General features: G+C 32.3%; 1 protein-coding gene, 1 long non-coding RNA gene and 1 pseudogene across 2 annotated transcripts; 1 reads left to right on the top strand and 2 right to left on the bottom strand.

Moving 5' to 3' along the window:
• Positions 1–1,390: 1,390 nt before the first annotated feature.
• Positions 1,391–3,941, top strand: LOC107176331 (ABC transporter G family member 22-like; annotated as a pseudogene).
• A 3,961-nt stretch (positions 3,942–7,902) lies between these two features.
• On the bottom strand, positions 7,903–10,016 carry LOC127902106 (uncharacterized). Its single transcript, XR_008054612.1, has 3 exons — positions 9,809–10,016; positions 8,134–9,529; positions 7,903–8,054 (listed from the first exon to the last, which is right to left on the bottom strand). It is a non-coding gene; the product is annotated as an uncharacterized LOC127902106 (long non-coding RNA).
• A 3,959-nt stretch (positions 10,017–13,975) lies between these two features.
• Positions 13,976–15,224, bottom strand: LOC102624483 (dof zinc finger protein DOF1.2). The gene has a single exon (XM_025095861.2). It carries the CDS (start codon positions 15,064–15,066, stop codon positions 14,161–14,163), a length of 906 nt encoding a protein of 301 aa, XP_024951629.2. The 5' UTR covers positions 15,067–15,224; the 3' UTR covers positions 13,976–14,160.
• Positions 15,225–15,740: the final 516 nt, after the last annotated feature.

Below are 15,740 nucleotides of genomic sequence, written 5' to 3'. Positions count from 1 at the left end.
TTTAGTAGTAAGATCGTTATTTAGTAGTTTTGGAGACTTAGTTCAAATTTCAATAGACATATAGTTTTGTTTATTTAGATATTTAATTTTCAAAAACTCAAATTCAACTATTTTCTCTTAAATTTTAAAATAATAATAATAATAAATTATTTATTTTAAATGATGGATTTCATTGTGAACATTAAAATAAAATAAATACCCTAAATTAAATTAAAATTTTTGAAATTGAAGTCCCCTAATTTAAGTCTCCAAATCTGCCATAGGTCTCATAGTTTACAAACAGAGACAAACGAATTTTTTTTTTACTGTGGCTTTTTATTTATTTATTTTAAATATGGGGTAGTTGAGCGCTGTTTTAAATTAAGTGTCAGATGTAATTTTAGATTACTTCTTAACGTTTACAAGTATTTTTTCCAATCAAATTCAACAAAAATAGTTTAATGTGATAAAATATAATTATGTATGAATATTAAACTAACAGAAATTGTAAGACTTTGATTTCCTCTTTTTAATAATAATAAAAAAAAAAAGAAAAAGTAAGCCGTATTATGGCACCCTCCCCTCCTTTGATTGTGGAGGGAATTGTACTGTGAAATATCAATTCTAGGAATTAATCGTTTTATCTGAATTTCACAATACGAAATTTTTCTTTAATACTTTAAATTTTGTTCAACGAGGTTGGGAAAAAAAAAAAAACTACCAAATATATTAAATTTATCTGATCTTTGAGATGACCATTATATTAATTATTATACCTGTACTTAGCCTCCTTATCAAGCCAAGCTTCCTCCACTTTTAAGTGGTGAAAACTACTTTAACTTGCTTGCCTGATCCCACATGCCAATCTCTTACAACCAATTAAGAGTAAGAGAATTGACAATGAGACATTATTTTCATCTTATATGATAAATTTATCTATATTTTTTGGCAAAATATTTAACCTGGTCATATGGGCGTGTAACATAGTGTTCACTGTTCAATTTCTATGAGGAAAAACACAAACAGAGAAGACCTTTTAGGATTTAGACGTTATAGGGAAAGTCATTGGATGTGGAGATCCGTTACTTGCTGGTAACAATTTCTAGCGCACAATACCGGAAACTCCTGCTGGCCCTATATAATCTTCAAGCCAGACTGCTACACTCTCATTGCACTGCCCTTGTACCTCTCTATTTCTCTCTTGCTCTTGAGCTTGCGGTGCCAATTCTACTCAAATCTCAAATTCCATATTCAATAATCTTTCTTTTCAATCCTTAAGAGGAAATTTTTTATTCTGATTCAAAATATTGGTGATGAAATGATTGCTTAGTTTCTCATGATTTGTGTTTAATTTTTTCTGCGCTAAGTAACATTTTCTCCTTGCTTCATGTTGGAGCAAAGATGGAGTTGCATGGAGAGCTTAGACGATGAAGAATCTGGGACTTTTAAGAAGATGATTGAAGCTCCAAATGATGCCACTAGCATTCTACAAAGCATTCAAAGTTTTGAGATGAAATCAAAATCAACAGGCAGTGAAAAGTCTAAAGGGGAAACAAGGTCAATAGGTGCTGAATTCTTGGTCGATGTAGATGAATTTATTAACAATGTTGCTGGAAGCTTTGATGAGAATGGTTCCACTAATCCTAGTAGGGTTGTAGCAGTTGCTTAAATGTCATAGAACTGCCGACTTCCAATTCCAATAAGGAACCGTTTCTTTTCATATTGATTACTCATAACAGCTTTCATTGTGACATTTAAACTCTTTGTACTCGGGAGATAATGCATATAATGCAGCCGGTCTATCGCCTCTAGATGCCGAGAAGATCAAGATTCCTTGTGGTTGAAGAAGCTGCAAGATGAACTACCTTACCAATATATCTCCAGGTATATACTATAACTGATCAACTACATTCAATATTCTAGTCCTGAAAATTAACGCTGAGAAAGAATTATATCCTAATTGTCTTCCTTTTATACTGTAGTTTGAAGATGGAAAATATAAGGTAGCAGCAAGAGGCGGTAAATGCACCAAAGCCGAGAATCACATAATTGGACCATCAGGAGGAGGCAAATCAACTCTGCTAAATCTTTTTGAAGGATCAAACTTAACAGTGGTGCCATCACTTACTTGGGCATGTATGATTGCATAAAGTTGATAAAATATTGCATTGACTTGTGAGCAACCGGTAATTGGAGGGAAATATGTGAGGGGAGTTTCTGGCGGCCAGAGAAAGAGTCTGCTTAGGCAATGAAATCTTGCTGAATCCATTACTTCTGTTCTCAGATGAACCAACATCAGGTCTGGATTCAATAACCGCTCTAAGGATCGTTCAGATGCTACAAAACATTGCCGAGGTACTAAACATATGCAGACCCTTAAACTTTTGTGCCCAAAAATATATAGTTTCTGATTGTTTTATCTATTGCATAGGATGGCAAGACAATGATGACTACAACACATCAGCCATCTGGTAGACTCTTCATCGAGTTTGATAAAACATACTGTTGGATGATGGAATTCATTTTACTCCAGAAAAGCTTCAGAAGCTATGGACTATTTCTCTTGAATTGGATGTTCTCCTTGTATAGCCATGAACCCAGCAGAATTTCCTATTGATCTTGCAAATGGAAATGTGAATTACAAATCATTCCCTACAAGATTCAAGGTTAAGTTCTCACCAGGAAGTCGAATACTTGACAATAGAGAACCTCTACATTGATGTCCATGAGGTTAAAAAGACAATAACAATGTCAAACTTTACAAAAATAATAAAATTAAAATAGTTTTTAACATTTATATAATCATAAATTTCATATCAGTATCTCGTGAGACCTACAGAGAACAAGCCTTAAAGTTGTAGAAAAGAAAGCCCTTGAGACCTGTACCAGTAGACAGTGAGCTTGAGATGCAGGGAAAGTTAAATTCAAGGAAAAATCAACCACTTAACACTTGTAGTGAAGAATTGTCCATTCTCTTGAGAAGAGGCCTCAAAGAGAGATGCCACGAGTACTTAAGCTGGTTACTTGTAACACAAGTTATATCCACAGCCATAACCATTGTCTTACTTTGGTGCCACTCTGATTCTTGATAGACAACCATCACTTAAATCAACTCCTAATCATTTTTCCCTTTGCTGTTTGTGACAACATTTGCAATTACTTACCATTCTTGTTCAATTTGTATGCAGGCATTGCTGTTGTTCTTCATTTCAGTATTTTGGGGCTTCTTTCCTTTATTTACCGCTATTTTCACATTCCCACGAGAAAGAGCCATGCTAAGGAAAGATCTGTGGGCATGTACATATTTTTTAGCGATACTGCCAATAATCGTCCTTGTGATTGTCTATCTTATGGTTGGCTTGAGGCCAAGTTACATCGCGTTTTCTCAGATATGCTCACTGGTTTCCTCTGTATTCTGGCTGCTCAGGTGCCATAAAATATCAGATACCAATCAATTTTTTTTCCCCTCTCCCGTGAAATTGTAAATAGTCTTGCTTGGCGTTTTCAACTTGAATAATGCAGGGCCTTGGACTTATTATAGGAACAGCATTCATGGATGTAAAGAAATCTGTTGTTCTTATGACCTTCATGCTATCTGTTGGATTCTTTATCCGGGTTAAGAGAAAATTGCCAAATTTTCCATATGATCTTTTTGCAGATTCAAATGTATAAAATTATTATAGCATCAACTAGAACATAATAATGGTCTTAATTAATCGACTTCCTTGAGTATTGATTTGGTGCACAAAGTTCCATTTTTCATGTCGTGGCTACGCTACATTTCTTTCAACAACTATCGTTCCTACCAGTGCCGTCGCTCAGGATCAGAGCCTCCCTTCATCAGAGAGCTAAGACTTGCTCGTAGTGGACTTGAAGTTGGGGCTATGATGGCGATGATCATAGGGGACCGGCTGGTGGCCTATTTGTCCTTTAGGAGAATGAAAATAATAACAGTGACTTAGCTTACAACAATCAACAATAAGTTGAAGACATTTGTAATCATTTATGTTATCTTCTTAAGTAATTTATTGACGAACAAAAATAGTTTATTCTCAAGTCCGTGAATTTTTCTCTTGGGTATTTTCTTCTTCTTCTGCTTCTTCTTTTTTTCCTGTTATTTATTATATATCCAGATCAAAGGAATCAATTAATCACAACTAATTAGTAAATCACTATTGACTCACTTTGATTTGTTACAACGCAACTCCACAAATATACGTAACGACATAACATACATGTCATTATAACCTTCGAAGCAAAACATCTTGGAAGTACTACTAGAAGATATTTTGACTTACATTAGCATAAAACACCCAAACATATATATACAATTTATTTTAATCCATAGCCATATGCAACATATATGATTGATGAGCTTGCAGCTTGCTCAGTTCATCAATTCTATCCTCCGCGACCAGTTGTGTTGTAGTCAGCAAGTAGAGCCCTGCGTCCTGCAAATGAATTTGATGAAATTTCGAATTTATTTTGGTCATTGATCCCAAATGGAAAAGAAAAAAATGGGAAAATGAAGGCCAGTAAAAGTGGATGGAACTGACAATATAATATTTTCATTGTGATTTTAATAGAAATGTAAGAAAGCCATCTAGGTGCTAATTACCAATGCATACAAATTTTGATTTTACAAAATGCGAACATCGCAAAAGAGAAGTTTCAAACGAATAAAATGCTAGCTCCAAAGTGGTACGCAGCTATATCTACAAACCAAGTAGAGTTTCTAGGCCTGCATCATTGAGCATTGTGGTTGCCATCTTAGAGGACATGAGCAAAAATATTGCTACAAAAACTGCCATCGTCAAGACTTGCATGGCCTTGGAGATGTCAATTTTCGCCGCAAATTTTTGGAGAAAGAAGCTATGAGTATCTCTAAAAGACTATTAATTTTATTTTTCAAATATCTATTTGCTTACCTATGTGGTAAAAAAGAGAGTGAAAAAAAAAATTATTCTTCAAAAGACTCTTTAAATAGTAATAAGTTAATATTATTTTAATCAAATAAATATTTTTTTCAACAGAAAATTAAATGGTAATTAAAGCACTTCTCTCTCTCTCCCCCTAATAAAAAGTAATAAAATATAAATTGAAGAAGGAGAAAGCAACTATACAAAATTGAAGAGAAAATCATTTTTTTTATTTGAAAAATTTTAATTAGAGTGTTTGTTGGAATCCTAAATACTAATGTGACTTTTCTAATAAATAATAAAATTTTATTTGAAAAGTGTTTTAGAGATGCTCTAATTATTTCATCACTTGAGAAAACAATACAAAATGCTGCAGTGGTAAACTTTTGATTAAAGTTAAGTACTTACAGACTTGGTGATCGGTGGCTGTTTCCATAAGCCGAGTCATTAATTTCTTATTCAAATTGTCAATATTAGGTTAATATACCTCTCTCTCTAATTAATTTGTTAATACCGGTCAAATGCATGCGCTTATGATTAAATGGTAGGTTGACCTCTTGTAATTTTTACCCATGTTAGGAAGTAGCTTTGGTATTTGACTATATACGGCGTACACATAACGTCATAAAATTTGATCAATTCACATTTCACACACTTCGTATACCCATTCGTTTTCAGTGAAATAAAATAATTGACAAAATAGGTTCAACCAGTCTATACAGTGAAAACGTGTGCGGCGAACCAAGCTAGAGACGTGGTATATCAGTTTCAATGAATTAAAATGGTGTTATGTTATTTTCTCAAATGGAATGATAATTAATTCTGTTAGAGGTCGAAAGTTATGTTTATTTAAAAATAATAGTAATGTGAAGTTTATATTTCAGGTAGGTTCTACAAATTATAATCGAACCCTTTTTCTTTTAATAGTTACTCTTTGTTTATTAGCCTATGTGAATGTAAGACCTAAGTAATAGTATAAAATGTAAAAGTTAGAGGAATATACATAGACACACATACATACACACATAGACACACAAGCAAGTGTACAAGCCCAACAAAAGCAAATTACAATTAAAGCTCAAAGCCGCCACTTCGGCCTTGGCCGAAGTGGTGGGCTGCTGCCCTCACAAGCATTGTGAGGGCAGCGGTTCTAGCCCCCACAAAAGCATTGTGGGGGCTAAATGTTCTTTATATCCTTCTTCCTTGCGAAATGCAAGTGGAGTATGGACATCCTCTCCTGTGAGGGGTTATTTGTATTGGGCATGTACTTCATAGAATTCATTGTAATAATGTAAGTCCCAATCATGTATATCTGATTGTAAATATCAGTGTAATATCTCTGCTACAATAAGCAGTTGTTGTAAATATCTGTGTAATGCAGTAATCTGATGATTAATCAGTCTAAAAAAAAAATTAAAGCTCAAAGCCTAATATATAAAGGAAATCTAATAAAAGCCCAACACAAATAATAATAATAATAAACCCATGAGTGATAATAATTGACCCTCTTAATTTATCTCACCAACCTCTTCTTCTTAATTAGTTTCATTTATTTTTAGAAATATGTTCGTTAAAACTAAAAATAAATATTTGTCTTTTTAATTTTTTTTTCTCTCTCTCACCTGCCTTCTTTCTTTGGAATTACTATGACACCCTTCTTCATCATTAATATCATTTATTTATTTTATGACTAACATACATGATACCTCATAGCTATCGTAGAATTCCTCCATCACCCATAACAAAATTTATTTTTTAATTTTATTTTGCTAAAACACAATGTACAAATGGTTTAATGAATAAAAAAAATTTACAAATCCAATAAATGTGATTCTGAACTCAACAAATATTACTACGTGTGATTTACAGATAATTTAATCTTTAATTTTTGACTTAAGTATTTATTTAGTCTTTATATTTTAAAAAATTACCTCAAAATACTCCTATAGTTAAATATATTACTTTTTTACCCTTATTTTTTCCTTTTGTAATAACACCCTTTGCAACAATATTCTTGACATTAATTAATTTATCTGTAACAAAGTAATTAGCAAATTAACCAATAAATATTAGTATAAAAGAACTAGTACCTTTTGTACCAGTGCAACAGTCTTGTTAATAATTATTTATAAATAAATTAAGTATTAGCCAACTTAAAGTAAAGTTTAATATCCTTACAACTATCTTACTGATAATTATTTTATTCAAAAGTAATTTACCAAATTAATCCTAAAAATAAATTAATATAAAAATATTTTGTTTAGATTTTTATGTTACTTTTATCGTTAATTTGATAAATTATCATTTTTCATTTCATTAGTATCCCAAAAAAATATTGTTACAAGGACATTATTGTAAAATGAAATTAAAAAAAAAACAATGTAGGATTGTACCATATTTAACAGTAAGAGGATCTTGAGATTTTTCTTCAATATAAAAGCTGAACTTACACTTAACTTAAATTATAGAAAATAAACGAGCATTTACTCTCTAAATACTCAATATATCCTTACTAAATTACTTATGAACAAACAAATTATGTTTAGAATTTTTTGTTTGAACGTAATTTTAAAACTATATTATTGGATGAAGGAGTTCATTATACTCCAGAAAAGCTTCAGAAGCAGTGGACTATTTCTCTTCAATTGGATGTTCTCCTTGTATAGCCATGAACCCATCAGAGTTTCCTATTGATCTTGCAAAAGGACATGTCAATAACAACTCATTCCCTAAATAATTAAAGGTTAAGTTCTCACCAGCAAGTCGAAGAATTAACTAGAAAGGATCTCTACATTGATGTCCACAAGGTTAAAAAGACAATAACAATGTCGATTTTTACAAAATAATAAAATTAAAACAATATTTAATGTTAATATAACCATAGATTTCTATATCAATATCTTACGAGGCCTACAGATAAAAAGTCTCAGGATTGTAAAAAAGAAAGCCCTCGAGACCTGTACCACCAAAGGGTAAGCTTGAAATGCAGTGGAAGTTAAATTCAAGGGAAAATCAAGCAACTTGTTGTGGACAATTCTCAATTCTCTTGAGAAGAGGCCTCAAAGGGATGCCATGAGTACTTAAGCTGGTTACTGTGTAACACAAGTTATATCCACAGCCACATCCCATTGCCTTACTTTGGTGCCACTCTGATTCCTGAAAGGCAACCATCACTTGAATAAACTCCTAATCATTTTTCCCTTTGCTATTTGTGACAACATTTGCAAGTACTTACCATTCTCGTTCAATTTGTATGCAGGCAGCGCTGCTGTTCTTCATTTCAGTATTTTGGGGCTTCTTTCCTTTATTTACCGCTACTTTCACATTCCCACAAGAAAGAGCGATGCTAGCTGAGGAAAGATCTGTGGACATGTACAAACTCAGTGCATATTTTTCAGCCAGAAACATTAGTGATCTTCCTTTAGATCTCATACTGCCAATAATCGTTCTTGTGATTATCTGTGTTATGGTTGGCTTGAGGCCAAGTTACATCGCGTTTTCTCAGAATATGCTCACTGTTTTCCTCTGTATTCTAGCTGCTCAGGTGCCATAAAATGTCAGATACCAATCAATTTTTTTTTTTTTTTTTGGGTGAAATTGTAATAGTCTTGCTTGGCTTTTTCAACTTGAATAATGCAGGGCCTTGAACTTATCATAGGAGTGGCGTTCATGGATGTAAAGAAAGCGAAAATATTGGCATCCATTGTTCTTATGACCTCCATGCTATCTGGAGGATTCTTTATCCAGGTTTGGAGAAAATTGCCAAATGATCCATATGATTTTTCACAGATTCAAATGCATAAAACTATTATTACGTCAACTAAAACATAATAATGGTCTTAATTAATCCATTTCCTTGTGTATTGACTTGGTGCAGAAAGGTCCATTTTTCATGTCGTGGCTACGCTACATTTCATTCAACAACTATGATTCCTACCAGCACCATTGCTCATCAGATTCTTGTTCGCCTCCCTTCATCAGAGAGCTAAGAATTGATCATAGTGGACTTGAAGTTTGGGCTATGATGCCGATGATCATAGGGTACCGGCTAGTGGCCTATTTGTCCTTAAGGAGAATGAAAATAGTGACAGTGGCTTAGCTTACAACAGTCAACAATAAGTGGAAGACATATGTAATCATTTATGTTATTTCTTAATTAATTTTCTGACGAACAAAAATATTTGTCTTATTTGAAAGTCCGTGAATTTTTCTCTTGGGTATTTTTTTTTTCTATTATTTGTTATATATCCAGATCAAAGGAATTAATTAATCACAACTAATTAGTAATCATTATTGACTCACTTTGATTTGTTATAGTGCAACTCCACAAATATAAGTAACGACATAACATACATATCATAATAACCTTTGAAGCAAAACATCTTGGAAGTACTACTAGAAGATATTTTGACTTACAGCCGCAGGCATTACATAGTTATTGCATGAAGAAATAACTTAGCATAGAACCCACAAACATATATATATATATATATATATATATATATATATATATTATTTTATTCCATAGCCAAATGCAACATATATGGTTGATGAGCTTGCAGCTTGCTCAATTCATCAATTATATCCTCCGCGACCAGTTGTGTTATAGTCAGCAAGTAGAGCCCTGCGACCTGCAAATGAATTTGATGAAATTTCAAATTTATTTTGGTCATTGATCTCAAATGGAAAAGAAAAAAATGGGAAAATGAAGGCCAATAAAAGTGGATAGAACTGACAATATAATATTTTCAATGTGATCTTAATAGAAAAGTAAGAAAGCCATCTAGGTGTTAATTGCTAAATGGGAATGCATACAAATTTTGATTTTATAAAATGCGGACATAGCAAAAGAGAAGTTTCGAACAAATAAAATGCTAGCTCCAAAGTGGTACGCAGGTATATCTACAAACCAAGTATAGTTTCTGGGCCTGCATCACTGAGCATTGCGGTTGCCATCTTAGAGGACATGAGCAAAAAGATTGCTACAAAAACTGCCATCGTCAAGACTTGCATGGCCTTGGAGATGTCCATTTTCGCCATAGTTTTTTGAAGAAAGAAGTTAATTATTTCACTTGAGAAAACAATACAAAAAGCTGCAGTGGTAAACTTTTGATTAAAGTTAAGTACTTATAGACTTGGTGAGTGGCTGTTTCCATAAGCCGAGTCATTAATTTCTTATTCAAATTGTCAAAATTAGATTAGTATATCTCTCTCTAATTAATTTGTTAATGCCGGTCAAATGCTTGCGCTTATGATTTTTATGGTAGGTTGACCTCTTGTACTTTTGACCCAGCGTTAGGAAGTAGCTAGTATTTGAATATATACGGCGTACACGTAAAGTGAAATACTAAATTGCTGGACACTTGGCCCTTTTTTTTAAAAAATAAAATAATTGACAAAATAGGTTGAATCAGTCTATACATTAAAAACGTATATGGCGAACCAAGCTAGAGACGTGGTATATCAGTTCAAATGAATTAAAATGGTGTTATATTATTTTCTCAAATGGAATGGTAATTAATTCTATCAGAGGTCGAACGTTAAGTTTATTAAAAAAAATGTGAAGTTTATATTTCAGCTCGGTTATAAAAATTATAATCGAACCATTTTTCTTTTAATTAGTTACTCTTATCCCATATTTAGTTTGAAGAAATGGTAGGAGAGGTAAGGAATAGAAAGGAAAGAATGAGAGAGAAAATGAGTGTAAACGAGAGTCAATTTCATTTGCATTATTTGGTTGGATATGAAATTCATCTTTTTTCTCTTATTTTTTTCCCCCTCTCCTTTCATCTCCTCTTCTCTCATTATATTTTTTCAAATCAAACATGCCATTAGTTTATTAGCCTTTATGAAAGTAAGACCTAAATAATAGTATAAAATGTAAAAGTTATATATTATGTCCGCATTTTATAAATATACATATAAAATAAGAAATATGTATTTCTCTATATACATCTAGGGATATATATATATACGTGCGCACACACACACACATGCATACACACAGAAGACACACGAGTAAGTGTATAAGCCCAACAAAAATAATTATAATTAAAGCTCAAAGACTAATACAAACGAAGTCTAATTAAAGCCCAACATGAAACAAAAAATGATAATAAACTCATGAGTGATGATAATTGACCCTCTTAATTTATCTCACCAACCCCTTCTTCTTAATTAGTCTCATTTATTTTTAGAAATATCTCCGTTAAAATTAAAAATAAATATTTATCTTTTTAAATTTTTCTCTCTCTTACATGTTCTCTCTTTTAGGAATCACTATGACACTCTTCTTCATTATTAATATCATTTATTTATTGCATGATGAACATACATGATACCTCGTAGAATTCCTCCATCACCATAACAAAATTTATTTTTAATTGTTTTTTAATTTTATTATGCTAAAACACAATGAACAAATGGTTTAATGAATTAAAAAATTGCAAATCCGATAAATGTGATTCCGAACTCAACAAATATAACGACGTCACCATCATTTCCAAGTGATCCATATTCAGCTTCATAACGATCTCCAAATTTACGCCATCTTCTTCTTAGCATTCACCAACTGGTCCCTATCACCATCATCTACAACCACCGACACCTTAGCACTAACTCTTCCGCCACCACCAACAAAAACAACAGGGGAAAAAAAAAAAAAAGATCTCGAATCTTTTACCATGTTTTCATTGTGTTTTACAAAAATAAAAACTTTAAAACAACTAAAAATAAATGTTATTCATTATCTGGTGATGATGAAAATGGGTGTATTGATGATTCTGAAAGATAAGAGTGTAAACGAAAGAAGAAAGTTAAAATAAAAAATGAATATTTATTTTTTATTTCTTAATAAGGGTATTGTTGAAAAAAAAAAAAAAGTGAGCTGATTCAATTAATTGAGAGGTTAAAGATCACCATTCTAATTTCTCAACTGCTATAGTTGCATGTAGATACTTGAACTCTCTATGTTAGGATTGAGTAGAGGAGGTCCTAATTAACCCATCCAAAGTTGGCTAAGTTTTCCTTATTTACTTGAGATAGAAGCATTATTTTCTTAATCTGATCCTTATTTTGGTACAATATTAAATTTTTGTAATAAATTAGAGTAAAAAAAAAATTAATTTAATTACTTGCTTCCCACATGGCCGAAGATTCTGAGTGATAATTTTGTAAAATTGTTTAGTGTATGTAGCTTACATAAACTAAAGTAATATGACCTTTCATTAAGAATGAGTTTATTTTCACTCTAAAATTTACTTTGAACACTTATTTACTTTACGCACTCAGTTAATAATCTCAAAATATTAGTTTTTACTTGATCTACTCTTTCAAATTCATATATCGTCGTCATTGCCCATTTCTCAAATTTACCTTTTTTTCTTATTTACACCCAATAAAATATTCATCACCACAAAAAAAAAAAATCCAACTTTCTTCCATTTTTATTAACTTTTATTTTCCTTTCATAGTAAAGTTTGATATTTGTTTGTTTTTCTCTTTAATGTGGCTACATAATTTTGTTTTTCAAACCCATGAAAGTGTGCGGATTAGATAGAGTGAAGATCAGAAAGCAAATTTAAAACAAATCTTATCATTTGATTTTCTTTCATTTCTTATGTTGGTGTGATACAATTTATTGTTCTTCCTTCACCTTGGTTTTATTTCTTTTGTTTCAATTACAAAAGATGGAAAATGTTACTCCATGTTTTCCTAGCAATTCTAATAATAATAAAAAAAAGAAAAAAATTATAGTTCGTAAGTAATAGACAATGTTTCGACGTGAACATTGATTCAATTTTCATTATTGATGTGGTTTATTGTAGATAAAATATGATGTTGGATAAAAATTTGTTAAACCATATTTTATTAAATTGTCATTAATAATAAATTAAATTCAGGCTAATTTAGTAATATAAAAAATTATTAAAATATGAGTGTTCAGATTAAATTTTAGCGTACAAATAACATCAACCTTTCATTAATCAATTCTTTTCTTATTTAAACAAGCAAAATATAAATTTCATTCCACCAATTAATTGCACAATACAAGTATTAAAAGATGCAATAACTCGCGCGCACCATTGCGGCAAAGCCCGACTTAAGATTTTAAAGTTTTTGTGAACTTAAAAATAAATAAATAAATAAAGTTTTCTTATGCAGGAGCCAGCAAGTTAGGATTTGATAATTAGAATCATAAAATCGATTACAGAAATAGCTAATGTAAAATCAAAGCACATTTTTTCGTTATTATTTTTTATGATTTTACTAGAATTCTTAAATTGGCCCCTTTTTTTCAACAGCTAGCTCCACATGACAATCGTTTTCAGTGATCACATTATATGAAGCTCATTTCACACGACATGCTATAACAGCCATGTGATGGGTTGACATCACCAAACGCGGACTCATTCCAACTTTCAACTACTTGATCAATGATGATGACGACGATGACGATAAATAGAGTAAACTTCGATATTTCAATTAAATATCTAATAAACATTAATTCCAAAATTCCTGCTCCATGATCATGCATGCATATACACGCGAGGCCGTAATATGAGCGCCATGTGTGTACATCAAGTTTTTGGGTCTTCACTTCACATCACAGCCTGTGATCATGCCAGAGCATAATAGACTCACCATCAATCCGTTCAAAAACGTGATGTGAAATGTCATGGAGTGAATCCATGTGTTGAATGTTGATATTATAGACTGATACATTAACGCAGGAAATTAAAACAAATAAAACTCCCCTCATTGTTTGGAGAAATTAACTATCTCTTTTACATGTTTTAAAACTCACTTGAACCGCATATGTTAAAATGTTAATAATAATCCTTTAACTATCACCATTTTTACTTCAAAGTTTGTGTTAAATCCATTCATTTCTAACTGTCATGGTGTCTTTATTAAACTGCCCTCTTTAGTAAATGTCTTATATTTGTCTGTTTATATATTGATTCAAATTTGTATGGTTAATTTTGCTAAACAAGAAGGAAGATTTTGGTATATATGGTGTTAAGTAATAAATGAACATTCCTATAGCATGATTATAAAAGAAAATAAAACCTTAATTAATTAGTAATATATATATATATATACCTTAATTTTATTGTATATATGTTATAATAAAATGTTTATACCACCAATCTTTTTCGTGGTATGCAAGTACGGTAAATATTTCCATCAACAAGAAGAAGGAAACTAAATAATGTTGTGGAATAAATTTAAAAAAAAAATAGAATGTGAAAATTACATATCAAGGTCTTGAATAGAGCTCAAATCCTGGAAGATCGAAGGAAGTCCAGTTATCGCTAATTAGATTTGCTGAAGCCTTCAACTGATCATCGGCCGGAAAAGAATCAAAATCCTGAAGCTGAAACATGGCCCGTTGCCATGTAAAATTAGGCAAAGTTTCAGTTTCGGCTTGGTCACTCCACAAAGCAACCTGATGATCAACAATTTCATCACCTAACAAAGCCTGCAAGCCGTGTGCATTAACCATATCATCTTCCAAGAAATCTTGAACTCTCCGATCCTCTTCTTCTTGTAATTGCCCAAAAACCTGAGGAAATTCTCCTAGCATATTTAGATCTCCGTTTCCCATGACATTGTGAACATTAAAATCATCATTTTGCACAACATTGTCCGGAGTCGAAGAATTTGAGGTTTTGGCAGCCGAAAGATCAGTCTCCTGAGAACTCGAACTCTCGTTCAGAAACTTGGCGAAAACAACAGCTAAGTCAATATCCGAACCTCCATTTGGTGTGGAGACAGCATCATCAGTATGATCAGAAGAACACGATGCTTTGGGTCGATCATTATTAAAAGGGCTCTTCCTTCTGGAGGATTTGACTCTGCGGTTCTTCCGACAGCCGCCACCCATAGGAACATTCCTTAAGGAGCCCCCTTTAGTCCAGTATCTTCTGCAGCCTTTGCAAAAGTAGCGCGGCTGCGACAAGCTGTAGTTGTTGTAGTAGCAAAATTTGGTGTTGGGTGAAGCACAGCGAGGGCAACTTGGTGCAGTTTCAACGTCTGGTTTCCATTTTTTCTCCATTGCCGCTGCATTTTTGGGCAATAATATTGGGGATCCCAATTGAGGGGGATAAGCATAATATTGCAACATTTGTTGATGATGACGATGATGATCACTAGCCGCGAACATATTAAAAATGTTTTAGATTAAGTACTTCAACTTTGGTGACGAGGAGGAATTTGAGAAAGAGATACATCAAATCCAAATCGAAAGGTGGATTTGATTGGTGCGGAATGTGTTCGTATTTGTATTTGATGGAGGGGTAATAAACGTGGGCGGTTGACGAGTCGTTAGGATCAAGAAAGTGGGGGGATTTTAATTTCTGTGTGAACTGTGAATTTGTCGAGTACTCTACTGTTTAGAAGGCGGATTGATCGTACCACTATTGCCTGACGTGGCATTTCTTTATTGGGTACATGGTGAGAGTGATTGAGGTTGATAAGTCAAAACTTTCTAGTTGTCATTCTTCTTTTCCGCACTCTGCTTGTCTAAATGACCAAAATATCCTTATAATTATTATTATTTTTTTTAAAATATCTTTCTTAAGCGGATCGAGTTGGTTCAATATAGTATGATTTTTTCCTCTTCGAATATTATAGACCTGCGTACACATTTTATAATTAAAAAAACTTGACAGGATCTTTTATTTCTGCTCTCCAATATGTTACTAGATATTTATATAAATAGAGTTGTATTGTAATATGCTAAAAAGCCTCAATTTACTCTTATTTGATCCAATATGTTACATGTAATTTCTGTATTATGAAAAAATTTATGATACATACGTCATAATATAATCATAT

The sequence above is a fragment of the Citrus sinensis genome, chromosome 5, assembly GCF_022201045.2.
Source record: "Citrus sinensis cultivar Valencia sweet orange chromosome 5, DVS_A1.0, whole genome shotgun sequence".
NCBI lineage: Eukaryota > Viridiplantae > Streptophyta > Magnoliopsida > Sapindales > Rutaceae > Citrus > Citrus sinensis.
This window is presented reverse-complemented; position numbering and strand designations above follow the sequence as displayed.

Bases quoted from the DNA above. Each gene is read 5' to 3' on its own strand.
- LOC102624483 (XM_025095861.2), bottom strand. From the start codon at position 15,066: ATGTTCGCGGCTAGTGATCATCATCGTCATCATCAACAAATGTTGCAA.